At 43.1% G+C, this 15,777-nt stretch overlaps 1 protein-coding gene across 1 annotated transcript in view; it reads right to left on the bottom strand.

Moving 5' to 3' along the window:
• Nucleotides 1–15,777, bottom strand: part of ZDHHC2 (zDHHC palmitoyltransferase 2) — a 95,680-nt gene that overhangs the window by 41,359 nt on the left and 38,544 nt on the right. The window contains exons 3-7 of the mRNA XM_088478745.1: nucleotides 15,357–15,451; nucleotides 8,829–8,949; nucleotides 6,279–6,348; nucleotides 5,256–5,288; nucleotides 518–638 (exon numbers count right to left, since the gene is read on the bottom strand). Coding sequence (XP_088334871.1) covers nucleotides 518–638; nucleotides 5,256–5,288; nucleotides 6,279–6,348; nucleotides 8,829–8,949; nucleotides 15,357–15,451 — 440 coding nt within the window. The remainder of the gene's footprint in view (nucleotides 1–517; nucleotides 639–5,255; nucleotides 5,289–6,278; nucleotides 6,349–8,828; nucleotides 8,950–15,356; nucleotides 15,452–15,777) is intronic.

Raw genomic sequence — 15,777 nt, 5'->3', positions numbered from 1 at the left:
TAATCGTACAATTAGGCCAGTATATTAACATCTGCTTAAAAACATCTTAATTCTGTTTAATAATTGAGGCTTCATCCTATGTTATCATATAATAATAGTCTGCGTTTTCTAGATAAGTCTTTTTTAGTTCTGCTGTGTGGGAGTTCTGCACTAAGAAGAGAGTTACTGATATAGGACATGACTACTTGATTGCTTTTTGTTACTTTGTTGTAGGGACTGACCTAGCCAAGGGAAAAGTCCGATCCTATGGCAGTGACACAGTCATTGTACCGCAGGGAATGCCTTACTGGAATCATACGTACTTATGCACATTATTTCTATACTCCATTTTCTCTATACACAGTTATTCTGTTTCAGTCCAACAGAGCATTATGAATCAGTCTGGCGAATAATCCAATTTCTTACAAGTCAGTGACGCTCACACAGCCACCGCTGACATGGCACTGCTACACAGAATGGTCTATTGGAAAGCGGAATCAGGATTGGGCAGTTGTTTTATATACTACAAATTACTTACTGTCCAAAACTTGATGAAATACTGTAGATCTGTGGCAACAATAAAAAGGCAGTACAGTAACGAATAGGCCAGGAAGAGTAGGAAAAACTTATAGTTGGAGAAACCAACACAATTGTTCACCCTAAAAAGTAAAATAATTTGATGTAAATATTAGTTAGAAACAGCTGTAAAATGAAAAACAAATATAACCATTCACAGCATATGGCATTGAACACATATATATGTGTTTGGTGGGCACTTTATTACGTACATCTACCTACAGTCTGTCAGTGGAAATAAGATGATAAAATGTAGAACAGCGATCAATTCACAGTTGCTGCACAAAAGCGGCTGTTGGATCTTTTATTTTCCTTGAACCATACCAGGGCTGAAACTAGGATTTTTGTCACCCAGACCAAGGGCAAGACAGCAATTTGACGCCCCCAAAAGTAAAAAAACAAAAAGGGCATTCCCGAAAAGAGTGTGTGGTTTCGTGACATATTATGCCACACAGTAATGCCCTTGCACATTATGCCACACAGTATAATGCCCCTTGCACATTATGCCACACAGTAATGCCCCTTACACTTTATGCCACACAGTAATGTCCCTTTCACATTATGCCACACATTAATGCCCCTTACACATTATGCCACACAGTAATGCCCCTTATAATACATTATGCCACACAGTAATGCCCCTTATAATACATTATGCCACACAGTAATGCCCCTTATAATACATTATATCACACAGTAATGCCCCTTATACATTAGGCCACACAGTAATGCCCCTTACACATTAGGCCCATCCAGAGCAGCCTCTCACACCTCTAGCAGCCTCTTACTCTTCCCTCTCCTCCTCCACCAGTCTCTTACCTTGCCCCATGATGTGCCTGCATCAGCAGATGTTGGTTTGGAGCCGCAGTGGCAGGCAGCTATCTGTAGCCCTTGAGAGACACAGCACTGCAGTCACTCTAACATGGCACCAGTCGCGAGCAATCGGAACTCGCAGACCGGCAGCTGCTGCTGACAGGCTGCTGGTCCGTGAGCTCCTATTAGCTCTAGATCGGCGCCACCTTAGATTGACTGCAGCACTGTGTCACTCTCTCAAGGGCTGCTGCGGGCAGCTCCAAATCAACACCTACAGCCAACCCGGACCCCCTGTCTCCTCGGCACCCCCATCAAGTCTGGCACACAGTGCATGTGCCCCCCTAGCCCCCTCTCCCCCTAGTTGCAGCCCTGATCATACTAGGATTTTCTTATACTTGTGGCTAGGAGTTAAATCTTCCTGAAACTGGTTATTTGCTCTACTGCACTGCTTCCATAAAGGGATATGCCTGATCTGCAGTCATTTTCAGATATCCTGTAGCATTCAAAGGCTATACTATGTGTAGCAAGAACCCTAATGTGTGCCCAGTACTGCCACTACCTGGATGTTATTCGGGTGGTGGCCCAAACTTAAAACCTTACCCTCTCTTCCTCTTGATACTCAGGGCCAGCTTAATGGCGGGTTGAAAAGAGCAGTCACCCTGGCGCCCCCACACATAAGGGGTCCCCACACCGTCTCGGACTTACCAACCAATTAGCTGGTCCCTAACAGCGCTGCTTCTGAATGCACAGCGCATACAGAGCAGCTCTTGAGTCCCTTAAGTGTCAGGTAAAAATGAATGTAAGGGCGACGCCAACAGGTGACCAATCTCTGCGACCAAAGGACAACTAGAGGAGAACTATCTCCAGCGCTGAGAATGGCACTTTCTAGATCAGAACTTCGTTGTGTTTCATGCACATCTTGTCAATGACTCTCCAGAAATGGGAGGTGAGCAATATAGGGCTCTAGAGGAAGTGTCAGCACTTAAGATATAAGTGGTCAAACACCCTCTTACCCAAACAGGAAATATGCGCTGCAATTGGCCAATACGGGATAACCCAACAAAAATAATCAATAATCAAACGATTTATTCGCTAGATTAATGGCCTCATAATACAACTCAATATTGTCAAGGATGAATGAAATTAAAAAAATGTAGACAACAATGGTTAGAGGAATAATTAAAAATACAAACAATTGAAAAATAATTTAAAAACACAATATCATAAAATCAGGCTTAAAAAATAAAGCATATCTCCTTTCTTGGTTATTTCATCAGTTCATTTTTCACATAACTTTCATTTGGGACCCTACGAATTCATTTGTTATTTACGTTTTGCTAATTTTGATTTAAATGCCTTTCAATCTGTACTACCAAATAAAATTTACTTGTGTACAATCCAACCTATGACAACTCAAATAAAATAAAATAAAATCTCCAGGGTGAGTACAAAATCATGGAACGTTCCCATGGTGACAGACTAGAAAAAGATTATGGACTATGAACCATGAGTGCGGCATCACAACCCCATAACTCAACCTGGGACGCACCAACCAAGGGCATGTCATTAGAGCAGGGGTAGTCAATCTCGGTTCTCGAGAGCTACTAACAGTTCATGTTTTCCAGACCACCTAGCTAGTGCACAGGTGTATTCATTAATCACTAACACATTTGAAAAGATCCACAGGTGGAGCTAATTATTTATCTTATGATTCTGTGAGGTGACCTGGAAAACGTGCACTGCTGGTAGCTCTCGAGGACCAGGGTTGGCTACCCCTGTATTAGAGGGATAGCAGGAGTGGCTTACAGTTACCTGAACAAGTCTCTATAGGAAATAACTCCTAACACCCATTGAGGCTTTTAAAAACTGCAAGGGAGGTGGAGGGACTCACAATGGCCATCTTTTTGCCAAAATGAAATAAATAAAATGATCCTGTAAATGTCACAGGCATTATCTGTTGCCCATCAAATAACTTAAGACACATACAAGCATTTTGTTTAATATCATCATTAAGCTGCCAAGTCCATTACTCAATAATATATACAATCATTATTCAGATGACAAGTTTGGATTTCACAATTTGATAAACAGTTCGCATAGCAAGTGTTTTTGCATTGAAAGAAGCATTACAAATATTTCTTCTCAGGGTTACTTTTATGTTCTTTATGTATAGGCAAAAAGCGCTTAATGCTACCACAGATACACTGCTGCACAATCAATCAGCGGGCAGTCAGCTCCATATCACTGATGCTCCTTATGTTTTCAACTTGATGATAATTGCCACAGATGCCTCCTTCACAAATAAACATAAGCGAGTGTGTCTGGCTCTGAATAACAGACATTATTTCCCTCATGACTCACATGATAGAAGTCATGTACCATCGTGCTGTGAGAATCACACAAATAGCAATGTTGCATTCAACAGACATAAAGAGCTCTTTATACTCATCATTGTTTCATCACCATTTCTATAAATGTTATACGCAGCCACAGCATTCTCACATCTTTCCAAATTAGGTGAACGCACATTTCTGTTGCTACAATTGAAACTTGAAGAGAACCTAAGCACCCAGCATCAGTGAAAATGAATCAGCAAAGAATGGCATTGGTATCCACAGCGGTAATACAGGAGTGACTGCTGAGGCTTTGACATGCCTGGCTAAGGTTCTCTACATAAAAAGGTTATGTAAGGGCCCTTGCTCCTGCATTTGCTGACCAAGATGAAGGATTGTAAGACAAACACAAACACAGTCCTGATTTTTACCCTTTAATAGTTTCTCCCATCAGTAAAAGGGTCTCATAGACTGACCTCTGCTGGATTAGCCATACTGTACACATGTGAGACTAAACCTAAAAGATCAGGCTGCTCAGCGCTCAGGTTGCATGGCCAGATATAACAGCGGCACACTTAGGGCCTGATTTAGAGATGTACACTAATACCGCCGCAGCTGCAAAATTGTACACAGCGAAAATCTGCAAATATCGCAGCCGCCGGGATCCATATTAAGACGTCCACCAGCGGTTTCACAAATCCAAGCGAATGTGTACCAAAACGCAGCATCGGGCACAGATCATACGGTCACGCAGAATGGTTTACAGAACTGCGCATGGCAGGGATGGGAAACCTTTTTTCTGCCGAGGGCCATTTTGATAAAAATCACATTATTTATGGGCCCAGTGCAGGCCACGCCCCCTCCGCGCATTGTAATATGGGGCAGGAGCCACAATCTATGGTGATTACAGCAATGTCCGGAGCATCCTGAGGATGCTCCAGGGAGCTGTAAGGGGAGCGGTGTGACACTCTGAGACGTCCTAAGGAGGCTCCTGGCGGCACTGCTGCATAGATTCTGGCTGCAGGGTGCCATTCTAGGCACCCTGCTAGACAAATGAGGCTAGCAGAAAAAGCTCCAAGGACCAGACCAAATGATTCCGAGGGCCCAAAAACGGTTGCGAAACGCCTGCCTTTGGGTTGCCACCTCCCCGTTGCTGCCCACAAACAGGCCCTGCCTACAAATCACTTTGTGAATAAATTGTCACTGCGAGCATCATGGGTAATGGAACCTGACGCAAGCGCATTGTGACATTTGCAGATCACCGATAATGGCTCAGCTGCGTATACATTGGCATTGCGTCCATCTCTGAATCAGTCATGTAGTACAATGAGCCAATGGTAGCATGTAATATCTTACTAAGAGATCCTGATCAGAAATTGATTGGGATCAGCTTTATTTTGGGCCCACACTTAATTTTCAAGCAATTACTGTAGGTGTAAAATAAACCAAGTGACTGTTGCAATTGCTCGGGTGCCTTGAAACTAATTAGCATTGTTAAAGCTATTTAACCATACTTATAATAAACAACAGCAAGTATTTTATGTTGGTACATACCACGGACAATGATGGTCCATTTTCAGTATACACCTACAAGGAACAAAAATGACGCACAATTGACAAAACATTGTGAGAGGGAACTCGTACAGGCAAAATAAATCTAATAGAAGTTGCATTCTCAGATGTAAAAGATAAAACGCAATGGAAATCTCCCTGGAAGAAAACCTAGGTGTCGATACACACAAGTATATGTTTATCATTAACAATAAAATATTACTTCATTTGCACATGACACAATATGGGATCGTGTACCCAACCCCAATATAGTACTACCAGAATTCTGGCCCTTTATATGTAATCACTTTACCAATTACTTGTATTTTCTTCAAAAGAGTTGCAAATATGTTTTTTCTACCTTGTTACTTTTAAAAAGACTCATTTACATATATAAGTGTGAGCAGTATTTTGTCTTGTTGAAAGATAATTTGTGTAGTGCATAGAAGTATATTATAGATTTTCCTTTAGTGAAACTCAATAGCACTTCAGTGTTCCCCTCTAGGTCTTGTCAAGCACACTCAGGCTGGAGGTACAGCTAGGTTTCCTCTCCTGTACAACCCAATTATTTATTGTGACTAATTATGGCGTTCTGGCTTCTGTTTGATTCAAGGAAATCGTCACCAATGAAAGCTGTTAATATGCACACCAGCCAATATACATAACACCATAATATGCACACCAACCGATATACATAACACCATAATATGCACACCAGCCGATATACATAACACCATAATATGCACACCAGCCGATATACATAACACCATAATATGCACACCAGCCGATATACATAACACCATAATATACACACCAGCCGATATACATAACACTATAATATGCACACCAGCCGATATACATAACACCATAATATGCACACCAGCCGATATACATAACACCATAATATGCACACCAGCCGATATACATAACACCATTTACAGAGGCAGATACTGACAGCCTCAGTTCTGCTACCATCTCTCCGGCTTCTAATCTTGTACAAATGATCACAGGAGAAGGGGTTCATACTTATCACAGACAGAGCAGTGATGACAGCGGTCAGGCTTCACAAGCTGGCATCTGTCACAGTATCTGATGGCTGTAAAGAAAAGTCTGTAGTTAAAGTTCATTTGGCAGCAAATTCAATATAAAGATTTTAAAGATTTAAATAGCTTTTGTCACTGTTCAGGATCTTATTATATCCCCACTATCTTTGTTCTGGCAAGTGCTGCCACTGTTTTATGGCAGTATGTTACTAAGTGACAAGGACAGCAGCTCAGAATTCAGAGCATATTATCACTACAAAGTCGCAGTCTTTCATAGGCACTAAAACATTGAAATGGTGCCTGCCCTAAAGTGGGAAATAAAAGATGCTTTGGAAGAACAAAGTATAAAATCCCCTCCCGCCGCCCCCAAAAAAACCAAATGACACATATTAGATTTCAAAAACCTGACACAATTAGTTACCTAAATAAATGTGCTATATGTGAAGGGAAATATATCAGTATGTAAATACTGTCCTCAATTAGATTGATACTGTTTCAGGGGGATCGGTATGAAATACCGCCTGACGCATGTCCGGTGGTGCGAATGCGACACTGGAAGACCAGCAGTGAAGATCCTGACAGGTAAGTATTTTTACTATTCACTAACCTAACCCCACCCCCTAACCCTCCCTTAGGGGTGCCTAACCCTAACCTTCGCCCCCAAGTGCCTAACCCCAACCTCCCCTGTAAGTGCCTAAACCTAACCCCCCCTTCCCCACAGCCTAAACCTAAGTCTTCCGGCGGGGGTGCCTAACCCTAACCCCCCTTCTCCTAGCTTATCCCTAACCCTCCCAGGGGGGGGGGTGCCTAATCCTTAGACCCCCCCCCGGGAGTCCCTAACCCTCACCCCCCCCGCAGCTGTCCGCGCCCGGCTTACCTACGATCAATATGCCGGGCGTCGGGTGCACGGCATAGGGAAAATGACAGACGCCTGTCATTAGACCCTTGCCGAGATTAGACAGTCGGGATGCCAACGGTCGGCATTTAGACGGTCGGCATCCCCACTGCATACCATTTCAGGCACATTGGGGCTGATGGAGAGTGTAAAAGTCACCTATTTGCCTGAAAGCGACTGTGCATGCTCCAGTAATGCTTTTCAATTGCACGTCCAAGGTAGCAGAGACAATCTGCAGGCCCAGTAGAGACAGGGGCGTGGACATATTTAGGGAGGCGCAGCCATGTCCCTTCAAAAAAAAACATTTACAAAAAAACTATGCGTGCTGCCACAAAGCAGCGACATGTGCTGAGGTGGGGGACATTTCTCCTCCTGCATAATTTGCTGTGCCCCTCAGACAATGCTGAGCTTGTGTAATTAGTACCCGCCCTCTCATGGCGCCCCTTCAGTATCTCCAATTACAACTTAAAAGGTGTAACTAGGTTGTAAAGGGGCCTTCTCATGTATGAAAAGTTCAGTGAGGTCCTATTGACACAGCTGCGGGCTAGGGAAAGCTGGATGCAGGTGAAAAGATGCCAGTTTGGAGGCGTATAGGTTGGTTCAAATGCGCAGTGATGGTGGTGACTGGTAGAAAACCAGGCGTATGGATAGATGAAGTAGCATTGCAGGATGCGAATAGCTCTGCATATAGACAAACATTTATTTCATCCAAGCCCCTTTGGAGCAAAGTAACTTACTTGTAACTCTGTATCAGTGCAAATGGAGATGGATCCCTCAGATATCTGCATGCTGAGCATGTGCAGCAGATAACAATCGCACAATGCGCATGCACCATACCACGTACTCAGACATGGGCGGAGACTGAGAGTGCGGATGGGCTGATCTATCCATTGACAGATCTCTCTTTGCAGGAAATAGGTGGTTCTGGGTGGTTACCCTAGAGGAGCACATAACAGAGCCATCTTATGGGAGTGCCGTGGTAGTGCTGTAGGCGTGTAAGCAAACTTCCGAGCTCATTTGGCGTGTGCGGATAGACGGAGATGGGAATCCCGTTTCTGATGGATCATTTGCACCCAGCATGGGGCGGGTGTACGTCTCAATACTACTGATGACAGCTGCAGACAGAAAACAGTGAGCGGAGTGCCCTTCCACATGAAGACGGGAATGTAATTGGCATAGATAGGTGGATACTGGCATTTGCATTAGGTAGTAAGCAGGCTGTGGCAGACATACGGACCAGCAGCCGCAGATGCGTCTGACTCAGGACCACTTTTTGCTCTATGAGGGAAATATTTCAGTGTGCAAAAACTGCCCTCAAGTAGATAAATATAATATAATTACAAACACATTAGGGCTGGCGCAGAGTTGATCATGCGCCCATTTGCGTGAAAGCGCACTGCTTCAGCACTCACAGGTATGGGCGATGCAGAGTCATATACGTTTCAATCCATAACTGCCCTACATATTGGCTATTTAATCTTTATTCCCTGCAAGAGGATCAGAGGCTCTGTAACGCGACTACATTCAGCTTCATCAGATGAAGGGGAATACTGACAACAGGTATCAGATCAGGGAGCCGTCTTACAGCGAGGGGAACATTGATAGCAATTACTAATGAGCTGCAACAACAACATTTACCTCCTGACATTGTCCTGGTATAGACGGGGAGGTCCTTGGCCAGTCTTCTGAGAACTTCCTGCTGTGATTCCCCTCTGGGTTCTCGTTCTATAATCTCTTTGTCAGAATATGAAAGATGAAACTAAAACACAAAAATTAGGTTATTAAAAATATTTCTACTTGTTTAGTAAGGAATCTGATAAAATTATGGTAGCAATTTAGTTGCTGAAAACCTGTCACTGGTACTTAAAGCAGCGATGCAGTGCAGCACCGTTATCTGTTCCGTATATGTTAGATATCGCTGTAATGATTGGTACTGTGCTGTACTGAATGTGTTTTATACAGTGCCGAACTCCACTGACTTCTATGCTAATGATTACAGCAAGGATGTGAGATCTGCATGTTAGAGGGCCATTGCTACACTCTTACTAGGAACTGAACACTTTACTTTGTGACTAGGGACAGATTAATACAAGGTTGCTTGGTAACAGGCAAAGACGCAGAACATTTTGTGTGTCAGAGGCATCAGAAAGTGTCATCTGACAACTATGCTCCATGACCACATTTATTTATACAAGCCGGTGATCACATTACATCTGCTGGCACCACAGAGTACTTCCTACCACTGGGACACAGATCTATATGAACCTAATACACAACAAACATTTTAAATACATTTCATTCACTCAATACATGAATAACTTGTGCACAAGAACAATGAATTGCTACAGTAATTTCTTTAATGCAGTATGGCACACGGGTTATAATATGTGTCTTCCTTCTGGCAGATAGAGCCAGCAAAAGTGAAGGCTTGAAAGCTCAGCGGTTTCTGTTTCTGGCATCTGATTTCCATTTAACAGGCAGAGTAAATATTTAATGCTGCAAGAGCTTTACTAGGCATCTATTTCATTCAACGGGGGATAACTACTCTCAGTATCAATATTCACACTACAGCTTGCCACAGACCTCAGGACACGTCAGGACACTCAGCTCAAAAGTAAACATGTTTCTGTCTTATTTTTTATTATAGCCCTGAAAAAAGTGGCCCAAAAAGAAAAGAGCAAGAACATTGAGAATCACAGCAGAGTGACTCCGTATGGTTATATATGGTTAGGAAATGTCCACAATTCGCTGCATCTTTGTTACGTTACTGCTAGAGGTAAAGCGTAAAGGAGATGGTATAGGCCAACAAGTCGTTGGGAGATATTGTGGCATCCGCCAATTCAGATACGTTGTTGTGATTAGTCTATGTAGTTATATCTTCCCAAACGCTAGTATTGTAATTTGCTGTATCTGCTACAAAAGCAGAACCTCTCTAGATAGGACAAGCAAGGGAAAGGCATTAGACAGTGCCAAATAGGGAAATCTTAGACATATTGTAATGGATCCTTCTATAATTGCCACTACAATGAGATTGCAGTTTCATTAAAATGCTTTATTTAGTACAAATATACCATGCTGGTCTCACTTTGAGACTCTCAAAGAATGGAAGATATGCAGGTGTATTATATGCCCCTATGTTCTGCTAATGTCTAGTTTGCTACCAGCCTGGTACACAGTATTATTTCTTGTATCTCCCCATAGCAGTGGGACAGTAAAAAATTAATTCCCTTGCCGACAGCATGAAGTTACTGTCCAGCACAGTCAGCGCCTCGGCCATGAGCTGAGGTCCATCATGTGCACATATTTGGAACGGCTACAAAGGTCTCCATTTGTGTGTTGCCGAGATGCCATTTCCACTGGTTTTAGACATTGCAGCCAACATTGTATGCAATGCATGCCCAGCAAGCCACTCTCTGCTGATGAACTGACAATAAAAGGTGGCAAAGATCCATTCAGGTATGTCAGTCTGGTAGTGTCTTTCTGCCTGCTTTATGAGTAGACTCTAATCCTGTGTTGACAATGTTGGAACCCTAAAATATTAGACTAAAACATATTTTGACAGATAACTATACACTCATTAAAGACATTAAGGGGTATATTTACTAAAGTGCAGGTTTTTAATAATAGTTAGCATCTGATTGGTTGCTATGGGTAACATCTCCACTTCTAAGAACCCGCACGTTAGTAAATTTACCCCTAAGAGTTCATCCTGACATAGGGCCTGATTCAGCAGCGTACACAATTGCGATCGCAGCTGCGATTTCATATCGAACACAGCTGCGAAAATATGGTAATGCTTGCTAAAGCACAGCCGGCATAGGGACGCTCACTGCTGCCCTCTCATATACGTCCAACCCTCGCTTTTCTGCATATACATCGGTACCATCGACGCACATCGGCCCGTCACGCAGCATTTACACCAGGTCTGACCAGCCGCAGAAACTGCCAGACTCGTCACACACAGTGAGTACTCAAGCTGCGTAGGCAATCTCAGTGGTTAATTTATGCACGCCCATCAAATGGTGTTTAAATGGACAGGCACGCCTACGTTTTTGTGATCACTCCCCTGTCACCACCCCCAAACACTGACAGCCTGTCACTCACTTTGCAATGGGTTGCTTTGTGCGTCCGTAATTGCAATGTGATCACTGATGTTTTTGTTCTGATGGTAGTGTTTTTACCAATTGATGGTGGAGGTCTGATGTTTGCCACCATCTAATGAAAACCATTTGATGGTGTTCCGATGGTTTTTTGTTTTTTAATTTCTGATAGCTGTGCCTCCCCTAGCTCCTTCCTAGCTACTGTGTCTGCATCAGGGCATCTTCCTGGGTTCATTGGAGGCTGTCTCTCACTCTCTGCCTCAGACATGACCCTGACTCCCTCCCCTCCCCTTGCTGCTAAGCAACAGGGCACATTGATATTTCTGATTGGCTCTCACTGATTCAGAGAGCCAATCAGTGTGCAGCTCTCAGCCGTGCAGCAGTAGTCAGTCACTCACACACACGCGACCATCGGGGCTTACGACGAGACCATTGTGGTAGGGTCTCATTCCCGCAAGCCCCAGTGAGCTTCCTGCTCTAAATAGAGCAGGAAGCTGTCCACTAACATCACTGGTGGAGTCAGTGGTGCCTCCCACAAACGGCAGGCGTTCCTTCGGGAATGCCTCCGTTTGTGTAGCCACCCCCCCTGCCCGCCTCCAAAACGGGGAGAGCTGTCAATCACAATCGACAGCCGCCCCGTTTTAGTGCGAGACCCGTAGCGACGGAGCGCCTGTCGCTGGCCGGGTCTCGCGCATGCGCACGCCAGAGGCGGCACATGCGCAGGGGGCAAACATCGACCCGCTCGCGAGCTCATAGCGCTTGCGAGCGGGTCTGAATCAGCCCCTCAGTTCCAGACGCTCTCTTGCTGTTTCAGCACCCTGGATAGCTCCTGTACAGCAGCTTGGTTCAAGATTTTTTTCTGTCACTTGCTTCACTAAAAACGTCACTGCTCGGCTCCCTTTTGTCCCAGATGAGAGGTTCATACACCTAAACCTTCCTCGACCAATGCCATATAGAGTAGTGAAAACCCCATCAAAACCCATCCAGTGGTTCAAGAGATTAGCCCGAACGAACAGGCAGATCCCTAAACAGGGAACTTTATTTTAAATATATATAGAGATTTTATGGGATATATTTACTAAAGTGCAGGTTCTTAGAAGTGGAGATGTTGGTCATAGCAACCAATCAGATTCTAGTTATTATCTTCTAGAAGGTGCTAGATAAATTATAAATACAATCTGATTGGTTGCTATGGGCAATATCTCTACTTCTAAAAACCTGCACTTTAGTAAATATAGCCCTATGTATTTTTACTGTACAATTTTCAGATAAATGGAATATAAGCACCAACATAAGAAGTCAGGAATGGAGTGCTTTGGGTATGACAATTATGCAGCTAGTAATAAGAGGCCCTGCCCAGATTGATTGGAACTGATGTTATCCTCTTCACTGTCTGATCAGCCTTCAGTTTTGATGGACTGGATGATAATTCTTTTAACGAGGGGAGATGCTGTGACTACACGGCACCCAGTCATAAGTATCTTTAAGGTAACAACAGAGATCATTTGCTGGTGGAAAAAGATTGGGCCCTAAATGGTATCATCTGGAATTGAAGTCAAGTTTTCTTCAACCTGATGCTCTTTACTACCCATACAGGGAAGATTTGTGAAGTGACTTGGCTGCTGTTTCTCCCATCTGGAAGATTGTTAAGCTGGGTACACACCTAAGCGATATGTCTGCAGGTGATGGTCGTTCTTACACACTGAACAACCATCATCTGCATGCTGCAGTGGGTCCCGGCGGCCAGGGGATGGGTCGGGGGGCGTGTCCCAGCGGGTGGTGGGCGTGTTCTGCCCCCCTCCCCACTGCTGCCGCTGTGTGTGTACGGGCAGTCTGCAGACCACTCGTACACACCTGCCGATGGACAGATATGTCTGCAGACATATCTGTCCATCGGCTGTGCAGCGCAGCCAATGCGATATGTCGGTGAACGACGTCGTTCAGACATATCGTGGGTACACACTGGCCGACGGGCTGCAGATATATCGGCCGATCAATTGATCGTCCAATATATCGGTCAGTGTGCACCCAGCATTACTCTCCAAGTTGTCACAGACGTCTTTAAGGCCTCACTAATAAGTGTACTTCTCACATGGATGCTCTGTTTTAGAATAAAGCCAGGAATACAAATTCAGTTGCACCAATTCTCCCAGCCATGTCCAGTTTCACCTCATTGTCACGCACACATTTCCTTATGGAAAGTAGCCCGTCCCAGCGATGTGCTCGTAGTGAAGTAGCCGCATCAGCAATCTCTTCACCCCTCTAACGAAACTGCTGCACATGCACGGTCCCCTGGCCACGTATGTGAGGCGGCCATTGCCCGGGAGTGTTCCTCCGGTAAATTTTGCATGGCCCATAGGCTCCAGCGGCTATCGCCATCTTCTAGCTGCCAGGGCCAAACTAGCTTGGTAAATCTGACAACTTCACAAGCCCCATAGAAACTATAGGGGCTGCGGCTGCTGTCGGAAATGGAGGAACTGCAGCAGATATGGGAGATAGCTGCTTCTGTCCCTCCTTCATATATTCAGCTGATACTTAATATTTTAGGGTATCCCCTGAAAACTGGTGTATAATATGCTGCAAATAATTAATGATAAATTGGCCCCATAGACTTTACACTGTATAAAATGCATACATCACCTGTCTGTCTCTCATTCAACAGCTGCATGACAGGCCAACAGCTTCCCATTCTCTCATTATCCATATACATATACATTTAAACAAACAAATTGGGCAGAAATGGCTCTTTAGGGTAATTCCATCTTTAGAAATGCTTAAATTGGAATTGCTTAACATACTGTATTTTGACAGCCGTACGGCGATGTATGATATTGAAAAAGGTGTTGTTAGATTCTATAACAAATGGGAAACTTCCCTCAACTATCTGCCCACTCAGACTTATGAGCAGATTACAAAGGTGTTTGAAAACACCACATGGTCGCTATCATGAAATATATCCTGAACGCACTATAAATGTGGATGACTCCTCCCCTCCCCCCCTTCCCTTCTCCTTTTCCTTCTTTTTCTTTCTTTTCTTTTCACCAATTTCTTTAATTGGACTCAGTTACATGGTGTTTAGTTAAACTGTATAAATTTTGAATAAAATAAAATTTAAATTCATGAGGAACAGGGCAAATATACAATCTTGACTGTATAACCCACTTGTATTGTATTAGCCAACCATATTTATTGCTGTGAATGTAATACTATATATTATTGTCCTTGTCTTGACCTCTCTGAATTCAATAAAAATAGTTTTTAAAAAAAAAACAATTTGGAGCCCTGTGATCTGCAGAAAACCACTTGGCCTTGTTCTTTTATGTGGTTAGGAAACACCTCAATGTCTTCTCATTTAACAGCAGTCGGTGTATTATTGTATATATATCATTTATGAATAATGATTTAATCACATATCCTTCCCAGTAGGTAGTAAGAACAGTCGCAGTTGCCTTGGGAATCAATATTTATAAACATATATACTTAAAATCCATCTATGTAATACTTGATAAATGATTACCCTGCCATTTGTGTTAAATAGAACAGTATTGTACAAATATACAAATACTTTTTCTTTACGTTTAAGCCGAGTGGTTTTGAATACATTTTTATACGTTTTAAAAGAGGAAATGTTTAGAGATTGCTGCCTATCATGCCGTGATGCCTAAAAAACAGAGTTACAAGAAGCTGTAGACAGTTTGCTGTTTACGAGAGAAGCAATCTTTTCTTGCTACATGAAAGGAAACAGATATACAGTACATGCATTGCCTAGGGAAAGGAGAGCTTATATAGGACGTGCAGACAGGGGAAGTGCTTATACAAACAGCAGCCTCAGTGTCATTTCTTCATCAGAGAAGACAAAGCGGATCTGTGCAATACACAGACATGGCTACAGTAAAACGACATTGCAAAAACTGACAAAATGATAAAGTACTTTATTTTCTTAGAAAAAAAATGCAAAATGAAATAAAAACAAACACATCCAGCAACAATGACAATGGCAGATTAACATGTACAACACCCATGTTCATATATAAAATGCTTCAATGTCCCTCATGACCTAACTTACCTCTTTAGCTGGGTTCATTGGCAATGTGAAGATGGTCTTCCAGTAGGACCACACAAACAGAATGACAAAGAAGTGATAAGCTATCAGGCAGAGAACTGAAGAAATACAAAAAAGTTACTTTAGTACAAATGTAAAATTAACTTTTACCACATGCATCTAAGAGGAAATCATCACAACAAATAAACAAACAAATATGTGAATTTCTGTGTGACAATACATAGATACCTGGGGAGATATCTACTAAGATTCGTTTTTGGCAGATTTGGTGTTTTTCTGCGATATTCCCGTGAATTTGTAAATCGGAGATTTACTAAAGTCCAAATCGATGGTAAATCGCAGGTGAAACACAACTTAACACACCGATTCGGCACAATAAACAACTTTCAAAATCATACAACTGTCGATATCTTACTGCTCTCCA

Source organism: Taudactylus pleione, unplaced genomic scaffold, assembly GCF_031769625.1.
Source record: "Taudactylus pleione unplaced genomic scaffold, aTauple2 ptg000218l, whole genome shotgun sequence".
NCBI classification, from domain to species: domain Eukaryota; kingdom Metazoa; phylum Chordata; class Amphibia; order Anura; family Myobatrachidae; genus Taudactylus; species Taudactylus pleione.
Note: the sequence above shows the minus strand (reverse complement) of the source record. Positions and strands in the feature narration are given on the sequence as shown.